Source organism: Choristoneura fumiferana, chromosome 30, assembly GCF_025370935.1.
Source record: "Choristoneura fumiferana chromosome 30, NRCan_CFum_1, whole genome shotgun sequence".
Classification (NCBI taxonomy): domain Eukaryota; kingdom Metazoa; phylum Arthropoda; class Insecta; order Lepidoptera; family Tortricidae; genus Choristoneura; species Choristoneura fumiferana.
In genome coordinates, this window is record NC_133501.1 from 7,329,966 (window position 1) to 7,347,471 (window position 17,506).

General features: G+C 39.8%; 2 protein-coding genes across 3 annotated transcripts in view; both read left to right on the forward strand.

The window, feature by feature from the left end:
• The first annotated feature begins 223 nt into the window (after positions 1 to 223).
• Positions 224 to 7,890, forward strand: LOC141444748 (zinc finger Y-chromosomal protein-like). The gene is made up of 7 exons (XM_074110383.1): positions 224 to 384; positions 2,063 to 2,267; positions 3,669 to 3,878; positions 5,002 to 5,160; positions 5,597 to 5,698; positions 6,182 to 6,281; positions 7,601 to 7,890. The coding sequence occupies exons 1-6, from the start codon at positions 239 to 241 to the stop codon at positions 6,224 to 6,226; spliced, it is 867 nt and encodes a 288-aa protein (XP_073966484.1). The 5' UTR covers positions 224 to 238; the 3' UTR covers positions 6,227 to 6,281; positions 7,601 to 7,890.
• A 1,819-nt stretch (positions 7,891 to 9,709) lies between these two features.
• The window catches only part of LOC141444706 (uncharacterized), a 21,151-nt gene continuing 13,354 nt past the window's right edge, over positions 9,710 to 17,506 (forward strand). The window contains exons 1-6 of one of the 2 annotated variants that reach the window (XM_074110301.1): positions 9,710 to 9,931; positions 11,233 to 11,398; positions 12,541 to 12,705; positions 13,610 to 13,741; positions 15,194 to 16,004; positions 17,031 to 17,212. In XM_074110301.1, coding sequence (XP_073966402.1) covers positions 9,855 to 9,931; positions 11,233 to 11,398; positions 12,541 to 12,705; positions 13,610 to 13,741; positions 15,194 to 16,004; positions 17,031 to 17,212 — 1,533 coding nt within the window. In that variant the 5' untranslated portion in view covers positions 9,710 to 9,854. Of the gene's footprint in view, positions 9,932 to 10,009; positions 10,142 to 11,232; positions 11,399 to 12,540; positions 12,706 to 13,609; positions 13,742 to 15,193; positions 16,005 to 17,030; positions 17,213 to 17,506 lie in introns of those variants that run through there. The other variant, XM_074110302.1, reaches the window with a different exon arrangement.

Below are 17,506 nucleotides of genomic sequence, written 5' to 3' on the forward strand. Positions count from 1 at the left end.
CGGTGGTCGGGCCGCAGAGTGAGGAACCTCCGCACGATGCGTGCCGTGTCCAGAAGTACCGCCTTCTGTATCTGGCCCTTGATCCAGCCATCTAGCGAGAGTCTCTTGAGATGTTGGTCGAGACTCTTCGCTATTAGACCGTTTGCCGAAACGACTATCGGGACAATGATCGTTATTATTATTATTATTACAGTGGCGACGAGGATGGGATGGGATGTTAACTGTATTTTTCACTGAAATGCCGTCTCGTTTCCGCCAGAGCCTGCCGCACGAGTGCGACGCGTGCCGGCTGCGATTCCGGTCGCGACTGAAGCTGCTCAAGCACCGGCAGTCCCACCGCGCCGTGTACACCTGCAACGAGTGCGGCTACGCCAGCCGGTTCAGGTACACCGGTTTAAGGTCTCATATAAGTATAAATCTTCCCAGGTATCAAAATAATATGAGTGCCGTATTGCCTCGGGGTGGTCTATCGTCCTACACTACCAAACGTAATATCTAGAATATCAGTGCCATTAAATTTGAACCTTAATACTATGACGATACCGTTTGTTTTTCAATAAGAATGTTGTAGTGGCACGTGGCTTTTGTATGAAAGATAAGGGCTCGAAGCGAAGAGTTCACCTGGGAAGATTTATACTTACACCATGAACGGAGCGGTCTGGCCACGACTTTGGTCTTAGCGGTGAGCGGGGCGGCGAGCATGCCACGTACTTCGCAATAACTTTAGCGGTATCGAGCCGAAGGGACTAGTGATGTAACGAATATTCGCATTCGCATTCGCGAATATTCGCATATTTTTGCATATACGCATTCGCAAAATTTCTGCGAATGTTTTGAAAGAAAGAAAGAAAGAAAGAAAAGTTTATTTTGGCTCCAAAATGTACCACCTAAAACTAAGACTAGAACTAGCACTAAAACTATGTTACTAGGTGACACGGCAGGATACCAAAAAGGGTCTCCACTCAGCATGTGTATGCATGTGCATGTGTATGTAGCATGTGTTTTGCGAATATGAATATCAGAATAGTACATTGTGTCTTCATCATCCCAGCCTATATACGTCCCACTGCTGGGCACAGGCCTCCTCTCAGAACAAGAGGGCTTGGGCCATAGTTCCCACGCAGGCCCAGTGCGGATTGGGAACTTCACACGCACCATTGAATTGCTTCGCAGGTTTGTGCAGGTTTCCTCACGATGTTTTCCTTCACCGCATAGCTCGTGGTAAATTTCAAATGTAATTCCGCACATGAATTTCGAAAGCTTGAGAGGCGATAGGTCAAACCATTAGGCCACCACGGCGATTGTTATTCGAGGGCGGTAAATAAGGAATTACGAACGAGAGTCTATTAGAAGTTATTAATGAGTCGATGTTCGTAATTCTAGTACCGCCCGTGCGACATACAATGTTTTTCATCACATTTGCGAGTAAAGCCCCGCTCCCGAGTCGCTCATACAACTTTTCACACCGAGCATTAAGAAACTTGAAAAACATAAATTCTATATATTATTAAATAACAACCAGCATAGAAAATGACGTGGCTTTCCAATTATCAACTTAAAAAAATGGCTTTTGCAATAAAACACTTTTTTTTTTTTTTTTTTTTTTTGAAAAAACAAGTGGTACAAGTGAGTGGAAAATTACGAGCCACTATTGAAAACCCCTTAGGGTTTATGTAATAGCTGGCGAGTCATCGCGTTCAATCCGCGTACAAACTTAAGCTACTTATAGGTACATACATAAGATCAAACCTGGTTATCACAGGCCAGGTAGTATTTTTTTAAAGTTCGTTTACACCGTTTGGAGTCCGTGCAGCACTTAGAACATCACTTAAAAATCTTTTTGGAAGGGTATTCAGTATTTTCGGGATCAGATAACAGTTCGTTCGCCTTCCATTGATATTATTCGTGTTAGGCAAATTAAATGCTGGCAAATACTCCAATCGGTACTTAGAAAAGCCTTGAACAGAAAAGTTGCACTTTGCTCTCTCGTCAGGGAGCAAAACTTACTTTCTGAAGGAGAGGTGTGAAAAAAATTATGACTAACATCTTTGACTTTTTCTAGAACGTACGTCAAAAACCATTGGCTCATGCACAAGGGAACGACGTACACGTGCCCGTACTGCCAGATAGTGTACAACCACCAGACCTCGTACTACAACCACATTAGAATACAGCATCCCGGGGAGAACGAGGCTTGCTACGAGTGCGGGGAGACCTTCGCCGCGGGGCGGGGGATGAATCTGCATAAGGCGCTCGCGCATAGAACGGTGAGTAACTCACAGACAGTTGCCTGGATGGAATCTTGATTCTGATACCTGCTGGGCTTGGCAATGTTGCATTTTTGTTAGTTCTCTCGATTATTCCATAAAAGTTGAATGAAAATTAAAAAACCGGCCAAGAGCGTGTCGGACACGACCGAAATAGGGTTCCGTAGCCATTACGAAAAAAATAAGTAATATTTTTTTAGGGATTTCGTATTTTGTACGGAATATTCCAAGTTTAGGTAAAGTACAATTCAATAGAATCTGTCAATTTTCTACATATTTACAGAACCCTATCGTGGGGCACACTTGATTATATATGTCCCTGTGTTGCAATTATCATCTAAAAGGAATCAAAAAAGAATAATAGTCACATCACAAAGCCTTAGGCAGCCCGGTGTTTATATTGGTAGGCTGGAAGTGTCTACAGGATTGTCAGATTCTATTGAATTGGAGTTTACATTTTATACCTCAGGCTGCTATTTACTCTTAAACTACTAATAATTAGGGATAAGTTCGCCTTTGTACATCTTATTATCCTGTGTTCTGTTATTTTCATGTGTTTTTATGTACAATAAAGAGCTTTACAATACAATACTATTCTCAAGAAAACTTAACCGCTATAGATTTCCTTGTAAGTTTGATATACTTACTACCATCCTGAATATTTTCCAATTTTTCCGCCCACCGGTTTAGATTTTAGGGCTCGATTTTCATGAAAATTTGCACTTTAAAGTTGAATATTTTGCAAACGCATCACTGAATCGAAAAATCGTTTTAGCAACCTCCTAATGGTTTTAAAAGACCTATCCAACGATACCCCACACTACAAGATTGGATAAGAAAAAAAATCACCCCCACTTTACGTCTATGGGAGGTAACCCTTAAAAATGTTTTTGGTTTTTTTATTGTACGATTTTGTCGGCATAGTATACATATATATTCGTGCAAAATTACAGCTTTCTAGCATTGGTAGTCCCTGAGCAAAGCCGCGGACGGACAGACAGACAGACATGGCAAAACTACGACATATTCTATTTTTTTAGACGTATTTTACTTTTACTAGATAACTTGGAAACTGTAACAGAATCTTCTGCCATGTCAATAACCTAACCTAGCCATTAAAAAGTTGGAAAACCCCGACTTTGTCACTTATATCTCAAAAACGGCGTGACCGATTTGGATGAAACGTGTCTAAGAACGGCCGCTAGAAAACTGCTTTCAAATCAAATAAACGGCATTCAAATCGGTCCACCCGTTTACGAGCTACGGTGCCACAGACAGACATAGCGGTCAAACTTATAACACCCCTCTTTTTGCGTCGTGGGTTAACAAAAAAGTGCCCTCGAAAATCATACGAAATAAACACTCGAATACGCCCCCCTAAATTGGACTTTTTTCTTCCAGAGCGATAAATCCAACGCCAAACACAAATGTAAAGACTGTGGTGTTAAGTTTTTAAATGCCGAAGCGTTGCAAAGGCACGAAGAATTGGGCGCGGGCGTGCCGCATGCGGCGCTGTGGCCGTGTGCCGCATGCGGCGACAGCTGCGGCAGCGACACCGCGCTTAAGGCGCATGCGGCAGAACAACACACAGACCGGCATCATTGTGATGAGGTAAAGTTGATTTTTCTAACACAGATACTAAAGTGACAGTTTTAGGCAGTTGTCTCACCGCCAGCGAGGAAACGATTGGCTATCGACTATTTTCTCGCTCAAGAAACGAACAAAAGATATAAGATCCTGTGTGAGTAAAAGAGACACATATATTAATAGTTGATCGCTGGCTGTTCACACTGTCGGCGAGAACTCGCTCTTACATCTTTTGTCGTAGCGACAAGAGCTATAAAACTCGCTGAGCTATAGATACTCGCTCAGCCGATGTCAGCTTGGCGGCCGCCCCGCACGAGCGAGTCGAGTGGAGCGAGTAATCGCCCGTCGCACTCAAACACTCGCTTACAGCCAGCGACAAAACTACACTCGCTTCTTGCTGCTCGCCCACTCGTTCCTAGTTACTCGCTCTACTCGCTTCTCGCTCATCGTCGGCGGGGGGACAAGTGCCTTAAATGGCAAATGTAAAAATAATGTGACCAGAATAGAACAAATATTGGTGCTCTGTGATTTCCGTTTCCGATATATAATTATAAACAACCGGGATAGTGTTGTCCAAGAGACAAACAGTGACATTGTCTTTTTAAAAAAACTGTTATTTGTACTAGTAATATTAATTTATTTATTGAATAAAACACATGCAAGCTTACAGTACAAACCAAAACACTCACACATTAATTACAAAAACAACAAAAAAAATGTCATCATCACATCATCCCAGCCTATATACGTCCCACTGCTGGGCACAGGCCTCCTCTCAGAACAAAGGGGCTTGGGCCGTAGTTCCCACGCGGGCCCAGTGCGGATTGGGAACTTCACACGCACCATTGAATTGCTTCGCAGGTTTGTGTAGGTTTCCTCACGATGTTTTCCTTCACCGTAAAGCTCGTGGGTCAAATTTCAAATGCAATAGGCTGTAGGCTGGGATGATGATTAAGGGCTTGGTTCACCACTTGTCGACTAACTTTAAGTGTCAAATAAAAGTAATGCCGTCTTTGTTTACTCGGACAAAACAAACAGAGACGGCATCACTGATATCCGGCGCTTAAAATTAGTCGACAAGTGGTGGAACAGGCCCTTAGTGAATTTTCATGTTGTTAATAAAGTTTCTATCTATTTCTGTCGTCAGTGCAACAAAACGTTTTTAAACTCGGAGTCGTTCGAGCTGCATGTCCAACGGAAGCACATGAACAAGCGGGCGGTGGAGGGCCCGTTTCGACCGCGCGTCGGGGTCGGCCGCAGGCAGCCCTGCGTCTACGTCTGCGAGATATGCGGGAAAGTGTTCAAGGTACGCTTGCGTCTACCGGATACGGTTTACTAATGTTCCGGCGATAATTGTTTAGCAAATTATTAGTTCCCAAACTATTTATCCCATATTTTTATTTAGGGATTTTTGCAGGTGGTAGGACCTTGTGGAAGGTCCGCCCGGATTACTACCACCATCTTGCTCACTAATCCTGCCGTGAAGCAGCAGTGCTTGCACTGTTGTGTTTCGACGTGGAGAGTGAGACAGCCGGTGAAATTACTGGCACTTGAGGTATCCCATCTTAGGCCTCTAGGTTGGCAACGCGTCTGCAACACCCCTGGTGTTGCAGATGTTTATGGGCGGTGGTGATCTCTTACCATCAGGAGATCCACTTGCTCGTTTGCCATCCAGTCGAATAAAAAAAAGTGGCCTGAATATACCTGGACTATGTCACTGAATGTATGTTTTTCGTCCTCAGAACTCGACGCTGCTGCAGTATCACATGAACGGTCATTTGGCTGTCAAGCCGTTCCAGTGCAAACAGTGTCCCAAAACATTCCCGCGGCAAGGCGCCCTAAACGTATGATCATTTTAGCACACCTTTCAGTAAAAACTTTGGACACTTTTCTGTTTTTCTGTGTCTTTGAAAAAGTTCAGGATGGTTGTAAGTATATCAAACTTACAAGGAAAACTATAACGGTTAAGTTTTCTTGAGAATTATTAGTAGTATAAGAGTAAATAGCAGCCTAAGGTATAAATTATACCTAAACTTGAAATATTCCGTACAAAATACGAAATCCTTAGAAAAATATTACTTTATTTTTTAGTTTTAGCTACGGAACCCGATTTCGGGCGTGTCCGACACGCTCTTTTCCGGTTTTTGAGATTTTCCATCGCGTAACTTCTGCTGCATTTGGTTTTATACAATATAATTTTTCCCGCACGATATTTACTCTTTAAATACAATTTCTTTGCGATTTTTTATCCGCCAATGCGGATATACGTATAAGATTCAGCCACGCGGAAATATTGTCGAATATTCATAATATAGTTTTTGTTGCAGTTGCATATGCGGGTGCACACAGGGCGAGCGGCCGTATCAGTGTGAGCAATGCCCGCAGGCCTTCGCTTCACCAAGCAACCTCAGTAGACACACCAAATACGTGAGTCAAGCTTTTACTACCGCTTACCCAGCAGGGCTACTGCGCAACTCGAAACTCGAAGTTCGTGTCGTGCTGTCCCTCTCGCTCTCGTATTAAATAGTATAAGTGTCAGAGGGACCGCACGACACGATATTCGAGTACTCGTATATCAAATTATCGGCTAAGTTTGTATTATCAGTAGTTTGTGAGTAAATTCTCAGAAAAATATTACTTGATGTTTTCGTAACGGCTGCGGAACTCTATCCTGGGCGTGTCCGACACGCTCTTGGCCAGTTTTTTCTATTCCTTGTTACTGTTGTTACCGGAGACTATGTTTAATAATAAATGGACTCTAGATTAAGGTCGGTTAGGCTCAAGGTGACGTGCGTTTGCCTGCGTTACCACCAGAGATGTGATAAAAACGCTTACCTATAGGATAGGTAAATACTAGTAAATAGTTAATGTGTTTACTCCAATATAAAAGACTTTATAAAAGTCTATAACGAATAATTATTGGAGTAGACACATTAATTTATATATTAAGAAGGGTTCTATCAGACAACATTATTAATTTTCATTCAATTTTTATGGAATAATCGAGAAAAACTAACAAAAATGAAACGTTGCCAGCTCAGCGGGTATAAACCCTCTTAATGGCCTTCTTGCATCAGCTCCAGAGTGTGATGGTCGATGGAATTGTACATGTGATGAATGTTTAAGGTTCTGCGAGATGATGGATGCACGTTTGTCCACCTGTACTCATCCCTGTATTATTATTAATTATTATTTTTTTTATTTTTTTTTATTTAATTGTATACTGTAGTTTTTAAGTATTTTATTTGTAATTATATTGTGTTGAAAAATCACTTTCTGCCAAGTTTCTTGCGGCGCATTCTTCTTGCAATGATGGTCTTTCCGAAAGCGCTGGTAGTTTAAAAAATGACGTGTAAAAGTGCCCATTGCGGCCTATTTACTGAATAAATGATTTGAATTTGAATACTTAAAAAAAATGTTTAAATGTTTTGTTTTGTTTTATACCTTTTATTTATGAATTGTTGTTTTGTTGGATTGTCATTCAATCTCTTTCTCTCTTCTCAGTGTTTGTCTTGCGCAGTGCCTTACCCCTTATTCATAAAACTTAACAAGCCTATGTTAACTAACAAATGCTTTGTCCCTTTCTAACAAATACAAATGTCGAAGTGACAGATAAGGACAAACGAATTTTAGCGGCATTTTAACTAAAGTAGGTTTGATTGTCGTTTATGAATAAGGGGTTAGTGTTTAACAGTTATACTGTGAAAGTTTCTTTGAAATAAATAAATAAATGTTTTCATTGACAGAGACACACGAAGTACCGCGAGCTTGTGAAGTGCAACATATGCGGCAAACTGTTGCGTGCCGTCTCCCTCTCGCTGCATGTGCGCACGGTGCATCAGAACCTGAGGTACGAGCGGAAACGGAACCCGAAAGGACGAGAGTTGTTGCCGAGCCGTGACGTGTGACGGTCCGGCTAAGATTGCAAGCCGGCGCGTCGATTGTTTTGGTTTAACAAAGTATATTTACAAGAATAAGATTTTTTTTTCGCTCAAATATATTAAGACTTAAAACAAATAAAAACAATTGTTACGAATTTGTAGTTTTATTTTGTATTAATTTATTTATTGTTTTGTGTGTTTCAAATACTACATCGAGGCACGTAAAGTCTTAACTTATAGAATTAAGGTGCGACAAATCGCTGCTTAAAAAACGGTGACGCACCGTATGCGCACCGTTTTTATCGCATGCTTCCACACCGCTGCTTAAAATACGGAATCGCAGTGACCTGAGGGTAAACCTGAAGTTTACGGCACGTCACTGCGATTCTGTATTTTAAGCGCGTTTATACCTGCCGAGCTGGCAACGTTGCATTTTTGTTAGTTTTTCTCGATTGTTCCTTAAAAATTGAATGAAAATTAAAAATGATGTCTGATATAACACTTCTTAATTTGAAAGTTAATGTGTCTACTCCAATAATTCTTCGTGATATACTTTTATATTCTTTAAAAACGAATTAATGTTTATAACCGGTTTTTAAAGAAAATAAAAGTCTGTACTGAATAATCATTGGAGTAGACACATTAACTTATATTATTAAGAAGTGTTCTATCAGACAACATTTTTAATTTTCCTTCAATTTTTATGAAATAATCGAGAAAAACTAACAAAAAATCTCGTCAGCGAGGAAAAGTTACTTTTCTGAAGGAGAGGTGTGAAAAAATATTTTTTGTCATTTTAAGTATTAACAATTCAATACCTCGTGGGCCTAGAAAGCGACACGCCAACCGCTTTGCTTCCCGCAGATAGAGGAATCATATATCATACGGTAAAGCCGTTCTGCAAGGCTAGTATCGTACCGTCTCTCTCGCTCTCGTATTAAATAGTATATGTGTCAGAGGGATCGCACGACACGAACTTCCGAGTTTCGTAGTAGCCCTGCTGCTCCATGGTACTCCTTCGTTTAGATAAAATATACTTCCCACACTTTAAAACCGAGAGTTTTATCATTGTCCACTGATCCGCATCGTACGCTTCCGTCCGACGTATCGGATCGGATTGTAGTTAAACAAGTGCGTCCACTAATTCGCACTACGGATCGCATATTTCTATAGAAAGCAACAAATCCGACACTTCCGAAGCGAACGATGCGGATCAGCAGGGCTACTACGAAACTCGAAGTTGGTGTCGTGCGGTCCCTCTGACACTTATACTATTTAATACGAGAGCGAGAGGGACGGTATGATACGAACTTCGAGTTTCGTAGTAGCTTTGCAGTAGACGCTTACCTTAAAAAAATGAAAGAGTTTTCTTAACCGACAAATTACGATAGTCCGGTCGGTTACGGGTTGTTCCATAGCCCAGAACAAAAAAACTAAAAAAAAAAATGTGTCATTGACTCGTTTGTCTTGACAGGTGACACTCTTTACCGGCTTGGATAATACCGACCCTGTTTTTCATGTACACGCCCATAGAAACTGACATGAGCTTCTATGGGTGTGTACTTGAAAAACAGGATTCGTATTTCCATGTTGGTTTATCCGGACCGGTAAAGAGTGTCACCCGTCACCTGTCAAGACAAAACAAACGAGTCAAAGACACATTCCTAATTTTTTGTTCTGGGCTATCGAACAACCCTTAACCAACCGGACTATCGTAATTTGGTGGTAAAGAAAACTCTTTAATTTTTTTTAATTAATTGATGCTACTTAAAAATCTGATATTTTTTACTGTTAATTAGGAAGGTTATTCCTATCGTTAAAAAAAAGTTTCGAGCGTTTCTAAAATTTTCATCCATTCCCCATTGAAGTAAGATTTTTGACAATATATCCGAACGGTAATTTGGGTAATGTTATAGAAAAAATCTACCATGAATACTTGTGTGGTAACACTGAATCTTATGTCAAGTCAATCAATCAATTGGAATTTGGAAAGTTTACACACGATTCTATTCAATACAAAAAATATTCATAAACGTGAAAGGAAATGTTTCTTTGTAATAATAACTGTTTATTTATTATCTGTATTTAATTACAGTTACTTTACGAATTACTTGCAACAATGACCTTTTGTGCTGTGCTCGGCTGCGCTTCGAACTCTGATTCAAGCGATCTGTCTACAAATTATACGTTCCACCCGTAAGTTCATCACTGAATAATATTCATAAATACCGTATTTAATTTAATTTTATGGTGTTATGTTGAGAGGTCTTTAGTTTTAGTTATAATAATAAATCTATTTAAAGAGCTAAGGAGGTTTCACAAGCCAAAACAAGCACAAAACATACTTATTGGCTTTTACAAAAGTGGCATTGGATTCTTATTGGAAATTCAACTTTAAATGAAATTGTTTGTATTTTATGTAAATTTTCATTTATTTTAATTAATATTAAATATTAATAAATTGTAATATCGACTGCCCTGTTTGGACTGATCATCCATGCACAGTTGAATATAGTAAGTATAAGGCTAAAAAGGTTTAGCAGGCTAAGGAAGGACAGGTGACTCCTGTTAAGAAAAGGTGAATTGGTAAATGTCAATTGTTTGTTGCCTCATCACTAGTAATCACTCCAACGTTCAGCCCTCTATCCTGAACTGTCATAGAGATAATGTCAAAAATGTATTTTCTTAACATTTCTTTCAAACTCGTTTTTCTCCTAATCCATAGCAGCTTAAGCATCGAAACAAAATCGCAGCTAAGTAGTTTGAGTGGGAGTATACCTTACAATTTTATTAATATTTTATATGTGAAAAATAGAAAGACAAAAATGACAATTTATTTTTTGACAGCTTTATTTAATAAGTTATTTTGAAGGTACAATTATGAAAAAAAATCATATAAATTGCAAATAGAATTAGCTACTACCATACGAAAAATCTATTTATTATAATTGGTGCAACATACTGAAAAAAATAAATAAGGGGGGTATGAAATACGAGGGGTTAATATTTCTCTTATTATAATAAATAAATATGTTATAAGTAGAAAAAAAAACTGCATCCAATTAATGTTTATGACAACAATGTAAAAAAACTAACATTTAATTTTTTATTCAACCTTTTTTTTTTTCAAGTATAGTTAAACTACATTAATTTACCAAATTTTAAGTTTTTTTTTTTTTTTTTTTTTTTCTATTTTTTTTTTGAGGCTTAAGTGCACCAGTGTGAAAATTTTTAAGTTGTTCCTATTAACAAGTTGAGCAATTCCTTTCAGCGGATACAATCCTGACTGGTCTGCTACAATTTTACTACCAGATTACTGAATTGTCACTGGTTTTACACAAGCATACCAAATTTCAGCTTAGTCAGTACCCAGGAAGTGGTTGAAAAGGCTTTGCGAATTTCCTGTATAATAAAAAACATAAAATTAATAAAAATATAGAACAAAAGTTTGTAAAAAATAACTGATGCTTTAATAAATATTTTGGTTCTATTGGCAGGGTCCCCAGCTCGCTGATACTGCGCGCGCAGTGGGTCCTAGCTCTCGGCACACTGCGCGACCACTCTTACGTCTGCAGCCGCCATTTTGACGAGACCATGTTCACGAACAGTGAAGGCGTAAAGACACTTATGCCAAATGCCGTACCGAAGCCGTTCTTAGATTCTGTAAGTTAATATTTAGAACCTCATTGTTACATGTGCTCATGCAGCTGTAGCGCATGGATGTAACGGATGTGGTTTTATTGGAACCGAAAGCGGAACCAGATGTTTTCAATTTAGTCTATCGGAACCAGAAACGGAATCGGAACCGAAAACGGAACGGGAACCAGAATCGGAGCCTGAGTGATAGGTGGACGAGATGTTAAGGGTAGGTCTACTAAACCTGAGGGTTTATTGTGTACCTAATGTTTCTTACACAATCACAATCAAATTATAGTTTTCGCATACAAAAACTGTCATTTCATTGTGATCGCGAGTGTCAGAAACATTACATAATTAATGTACGCCGCTCATGTACAGTCACCGCGATAAGCATTGACATCCGATATAACTTCCGTTTCAAAATAACGGAACCGGAACCGAAACGGATGTTTAATATCAAATGGAAGTTCCGACTTGACGGAAACGGAATCGTAGCTCCGTAACATCCCTGCTGTAGGGTCTATTCATGCCAAACTTAGCTTTGAATTCCAGGGGCGACTACAACATAGTTTACTATGCTAGAACGTTCCAGCAGTTTTTTTACTTAAAACTGATTGTGATCACCCTATATCGCCTGATGTTAAGTGCAGTTGAGGATGTTGTGGCCAGAGGCTTAGCTAGGTAACCAAAGGCCCTGGGGCAAAAAATAAACTAGGGCCCCAACTAAACTAATTAAAATCGTTTGTTCCCTATTCGTCGTGTTCCGAATTCGACGTACTCCAGATTTGTCTTTTATGGTTTGTAGGTGAGAGTCCGAGGGGCCCCCTGAGCTTGGGGGGCCCCGGGGCACTGCCCCGTCTAGCCCTCCGGTAGCTACGCCACTGGTTGTGGCCAAAGGTGTATCTGACTGGCTCTATACTGAAAGCTGGGATTTTCCAAACTCTACTGGTGGTTATTTTAGTACATTGTGTGTTAAGCAATTATTTGAATTAATTTTGAAGAACCAAGGTATTGCGAAGGCAAAATACTCAAAATTAACTGAATACAGGCTATACAGGATAAAGGAGTGATTTTTCAAAATAAATAAAAATTGACAATATTTGTAAAACTGTGAAACTAGAAATGACACTACCCGACTGTCAAACACCCTGTATATTATGTTGCAGTCATCAAATGACGAACCAAGTCCTAATTTGAGAGAGTGTTCTGATGAAGCTGGATCGAGCGAGGAGCTGGTCGCTTGTCGCGTGTGCCTCGCGGCGGACGGACGGCTGTATGCTATAAGCGGTAGCGGGTTGGAGGACGCGCTCGCGGCTCTCACTGGGGTAATGGTGAGTCAGAATCAGTTATGTTCACAGTGCAATTAGCAATGTTTCAGTACATTGTCAGTAATAAGATAATTATGACATTATCAGCTGGGACAATACTTATAGAGTGGCCTAGTAATGTAGCTGCATGAGACATGTCATAATACCAGACCAAAACTAGCATTCTTTCTCATGGTGGATCAGCAGGGCTACTACGAAACTCGAAGTTCGTGTCGTGCGGTCCCTCTGACACTTATACTATTTAATACGACCAGATGGCCTAGTGGTTAGAGAACCTGACTACGAAGCTTGAGATCCCGGGTTCGATTCCCGTGTCGGGGCAGATATTTGTATGAAAAATACGAATGTTTGTTCTCGGGTCTTGGGTGTTTAATATGTATTTAAAGTAGTATCTATCTATATAATTATATTTATCCGTTGCTTAGTACCCATAACACAAGCTTTGCTAAGCTTACTTTGGGACTAGGTCAATTGGTGTGAATTGTCCCGTGATATTTATTTATTTATTTATAATACGAGAGCGAGAGGGACGGTACGATACGAACTTCGAGTTTCGAGTTTCGTAGTAGCCCTACTGGGTATTGAAAAACCAATGAGGGTTATCGCGTATGAATTCGCCGCTAGAGGCGCTAGTGTAGCGAGAGGTCTCCGAAATGTCAAATGTTGTTTTTGGGTGAGCTACGCGGGTTTATTTATAATTAGAATAATTTTGTGAAAATTTTGCATTACCTGAAAATAATTATGGCAAATATGCGTTACGGGGCAATGAATGTCTGTGTTTTGGGGCAGTTTTGTCTTTCGGAAACCTTTGTCCTCCCTTTTTTCTGAACAAAACGGGACTACGTGACACTGTGGCATGCTCGATATTTTTATGGTAAAATAATAGTATTATTATTATTATTTACAGTTGCCAGTAGAAGACACTTTACCCCGTCACCTGTGCGTGTTCTGCATGGCGCGGCTGTCAAAATGCGCCGCCTTCCGTGACAGCTGTCGCCGGAGCACAGCGCTGCTGCAGACCCTACTAGAAAAGGGCCCGGTGGGTAATGCTCTTTCTTTTGCTACTACTACGCAATCTCTCTACTTTTGCCAATTGTGTGTGTTATAAGTTTGACCGCTATGTGTGTCTTTTTGCTGCCGATTTGATTACGGTTTTTTTTAATTTAAAATCAGGTTTTCTAGTGATGGTTCTTAGACATCATCATCATCATCATCAGCCTACAGCAGTCCACTGCTGGACATAGGCCTCTTCCATGGCGCGCCACAACACTCTGTCTTCAGCCCCTCGCATCCATCCGCCGCCAGCGATCCTCTTAAGGTCATCCGTCCACCGTGCCTCAGGACGCTCAGGAGGAGGAGGTGTTCTTAGACATGTTTCATCAAAATCGGTTTAGTTTTGAGATATTGAAGTGACAAAGTCGGGGGTTTTTTAGCTTTTTGTTGGTTAAGTTATATGAACTATACAGAGTTAATACATTCTACTCGTACTTACTATTCATAGGTATTTGGCGACTGGATAGCTAAGTGCTTAGAGAATCTGATTACGAAGCTTGAGGTGCTGGGTTCGATCCCCGGTCAAGGCAGATATTTATATATAAATATGAATGTTTTCTCTGGAGTCTTATTTTATTTTATTTATTTGGGGCATCAACAGCAATACAGTACATTACAATAGGAATTAGGTACTAAACAGTTAGCCAATAACAGATGTCCACAGAAATACAGTTAGCGAATCATACTTAAAACAGTTAAAACTAACACAGACAACAAATATTGTTAGTGAGTGAGTCCACAAGACTATGATCTCTAGTATGATGTGTGTGTGCGTGCGTGCGTGTGTGTGTGTTGTGTGTGTGTGTGTGTGTGTGTGTGTGTGTGTGTTAAGTTAAATAAGTTAAGTTAGTTATATATAGTTAAGTATGTATCTCTTTATTTAAGTATGTTTATTTGTTGCCTAATACCTATAACACAAGCTTTGCTTACTTTACGACTTGGTCAATTGGTTAAATTGGTTTTTGGAAATTTTGTATTTTTTATTTCAATTCCAAATTTTTACTTTTACGGTCATCCGTAAAACCAAATGAAAATACAAACCTTAATTTGATTGCTGTAGAAACGATATCTCTTGTCCGGTAACGTTAGTTCCAAAGGAATGCCGAAAAAGTTTGAGGGCTTACGCAGAGATTCGCTAGCGTCGTGCTTAAGTGACTAAGTAAGAAACACAAGCTGAATATAAGGTGCATAGGGAAATTTGTCCGTATTGACCATCAGTGGTGTAGCGTATAGCACGGTACGGATTACCGAGGACCTGGTTCAATTCCCAGTGATGGTCTATTTCTGTTTTTTCTGTGCATCTATATTTCAGTTTGTATTTTCAATTAGGTCAATTGGTGTCAAATGGCCCATGATATTTATTTATTTATTATTTGTTTACTTATTGTACTCGAGCATAACATCACTGTCAGTATAACGTAATTGTTATATTTTACAGTTAAAAATGAACGTCATAAAAGCTTTCAACCGGAAGTTAAGGCAACAGACAAACAATCTCACATGTATTAAAGTCTTTCACTTCGGAACTGACTCGTTTATAGAAATAATGCCTCTTATTAAAAATGAAACTAGTGAAAGCTTAGACGAAGAAGCTAAATGCGCAGAAACGGAATATATAGACAGTGAAAATATTATAAAAAAAGATGCAAGTGATGTAAATGTGTGTGCTTTAGAATTACCAATAGAAAAACGAGAGAGACCTAGAAGAAACTTCAAATCGAGAGCCAAACATATTATGGAATATATAAAAGTTGAATTAGGAATTGATGATAATGCAGATTCAGAGTTAGATGACACCGTAGAACCTGGAGTGAATGACAGCAGTGATGTCGATAGTGATACATCGGAAGAAACACTGGCTGCTGTCAAAAAACGTAAAAAAAGTAGAGTAACTTTGGTAAAAGAGAATACAGCTGAACAACCAAAAAAATGTGACATTTTTAACACAGAAGATAAACACCCCACTGACGTAGATACTGATAGACCTGAAGCAACAACTAAATTAAGAAAAAGTGTTGGTATTAAATCTGCAAATACATCAGCTGTTGAGAAGAAGAATAATCGCAAAACAAAAGCTTTGAGTGCAGAAGAACAGAAAGAAAAGGTAGTGAAGAGGAAAAAGAATAACAAGCCCGTATACAGCTGCGACTTATGCGAGAAGGAGTACAAAAGTGAAAGTAGTTTAAAGATGCACAAGAGTCGCCATGACCCGGATACGTCAAAAGAAACACTCGCTACATTCAAAAAAGGTAAATGAAAACGTGAGAAAGTTTCAAAATAACACCCAATATAATCCTATTAATATTAATGAACTAAAAGAATTACTTTGCTCACCCGCGACCTTATGATAGCTAAGTTTATGCAAGATATGCGTGTTCATGCAGTTCCTCCACCCCCACACTGTAAGAACACACACAAATCATGACATGTTTATGAGCAACAAAATAAATGATATTTACATAGATAGTAGATCATCATCATCATCATCCTAGCCTATATACGTCCCACTGCTGGGCACAGGCCTCCTCTCAGAACAAGAGGGCTTGGGCTATAGTTCCCGCGCGGGCCCAGTGCGGATTGGGAACTTCACACGCACCATTGAATTGCTTCGCAGGTTTGTGCAGGTTTCCTCACGATGTTTTCCTTCACCGCAAAGCTCGTGGTAAATTTCAAATGTAATTCCGCACATGAAAGCAAATAAAAAAGCCGTGGTGGCCTAGTGGTTTGACCTATCGCCTCTCAAACAGAGGGTCGTGGGTTCAAACCCCGGCTCGCACCTCTGAGATAGTAGATATAGAGCGATATTTCCAAATATTTAATTGAAATATTTAATTGAAATTACGGCATCCTACGGACATTTAAGATACTCAAAAAACATAAACCATAAACATATTGTATGTGCTAATGCTGCACTCTGACGGGATAATATTGCAGTAATTTTTTTTATGTGACTGGATGGCAAAAGAGCAAGTGGGTCTGCTGATGGTAAGAGATCACCGCCGCCCACACCAGGGGTATTGCAGATGCGTTGCCAACCTAGAGGCCTGCGATGGGATACCTCAAGTGACAGTAATTTCAGCACTGCTGCTTCACGGCAGGATTAGCGAGCAAGATGGTGGTAGAGATCCGGGCGGACCCGAATATTCCCTATTCCGTAAAACTCAGATGTGCGAGCCGTGGTTTGAACCCACAATCCTCTGCTTCAGAGGCCGTAGGTCAAACCACTCGGCCACCACGGCTTCCAGACCTTGTTTAAAATACTTATTAATTTCCAGATGCCTTTTTAGAGTTTGGAAAAAAATATAACTTTGAAATAAAACTGTTGAGTAAAGACGAACAGAAGCAGAGAATACAGGAGAGGTTAAAAAGCAGGGCTACGTACGGCTGCGACGTGTGTGGGAAAGACCATTGCAAGGAACGCACCTTAATGGCGCATAAAACTTCTTACCACGACCCGGTAAGTGTATTAAAAATACTATCCTCTATATAACCAAATGTTTTTTCCTAACTAGTTTAGCTGGAAGAGATCCCTTTTTAGGGATAAGCTCGCCTTTGTTCTCCTCTCTGTGTATTTGTATTTTATTTTATGTGCAATAAAGAGTTTACATACATACATACTTATCTTGGTACAACATCTTTCTGATATTGTTCCTCGCAGACAAACCCACTTGGTAACCGGTTACGTATTAGGAACAATGTCGCGCTGATTGCTTACCAGATAGTAATTGTTATCTGTGAACGCGTTTGACAT

Bases quoted from the DNA above. Each gene is read 5' to 3' on its own strand.
- LOC141444748 (XM_074110383.1), top strand. From the start codon at position 239: ATGCCGTCTCGTTTCCGCCAGAGCCTGCCGCACGAGTGCGACGCGTGC. The intron at 2,268-3,668 runs GTGAGTAACTCA...TTTTTCTTCCAG, and splicing joins AGGCGCTCGCGCATAGAACG to AGCGATAAATCCAACGCCAA. The intron at 5,699-6,181 runs GTATGATCATTT...TTTTTGTTGCAG, and splicing joins CGCGGCAAGGCGCCCTAAAC to TTGCATATGCGGGTGCACAC.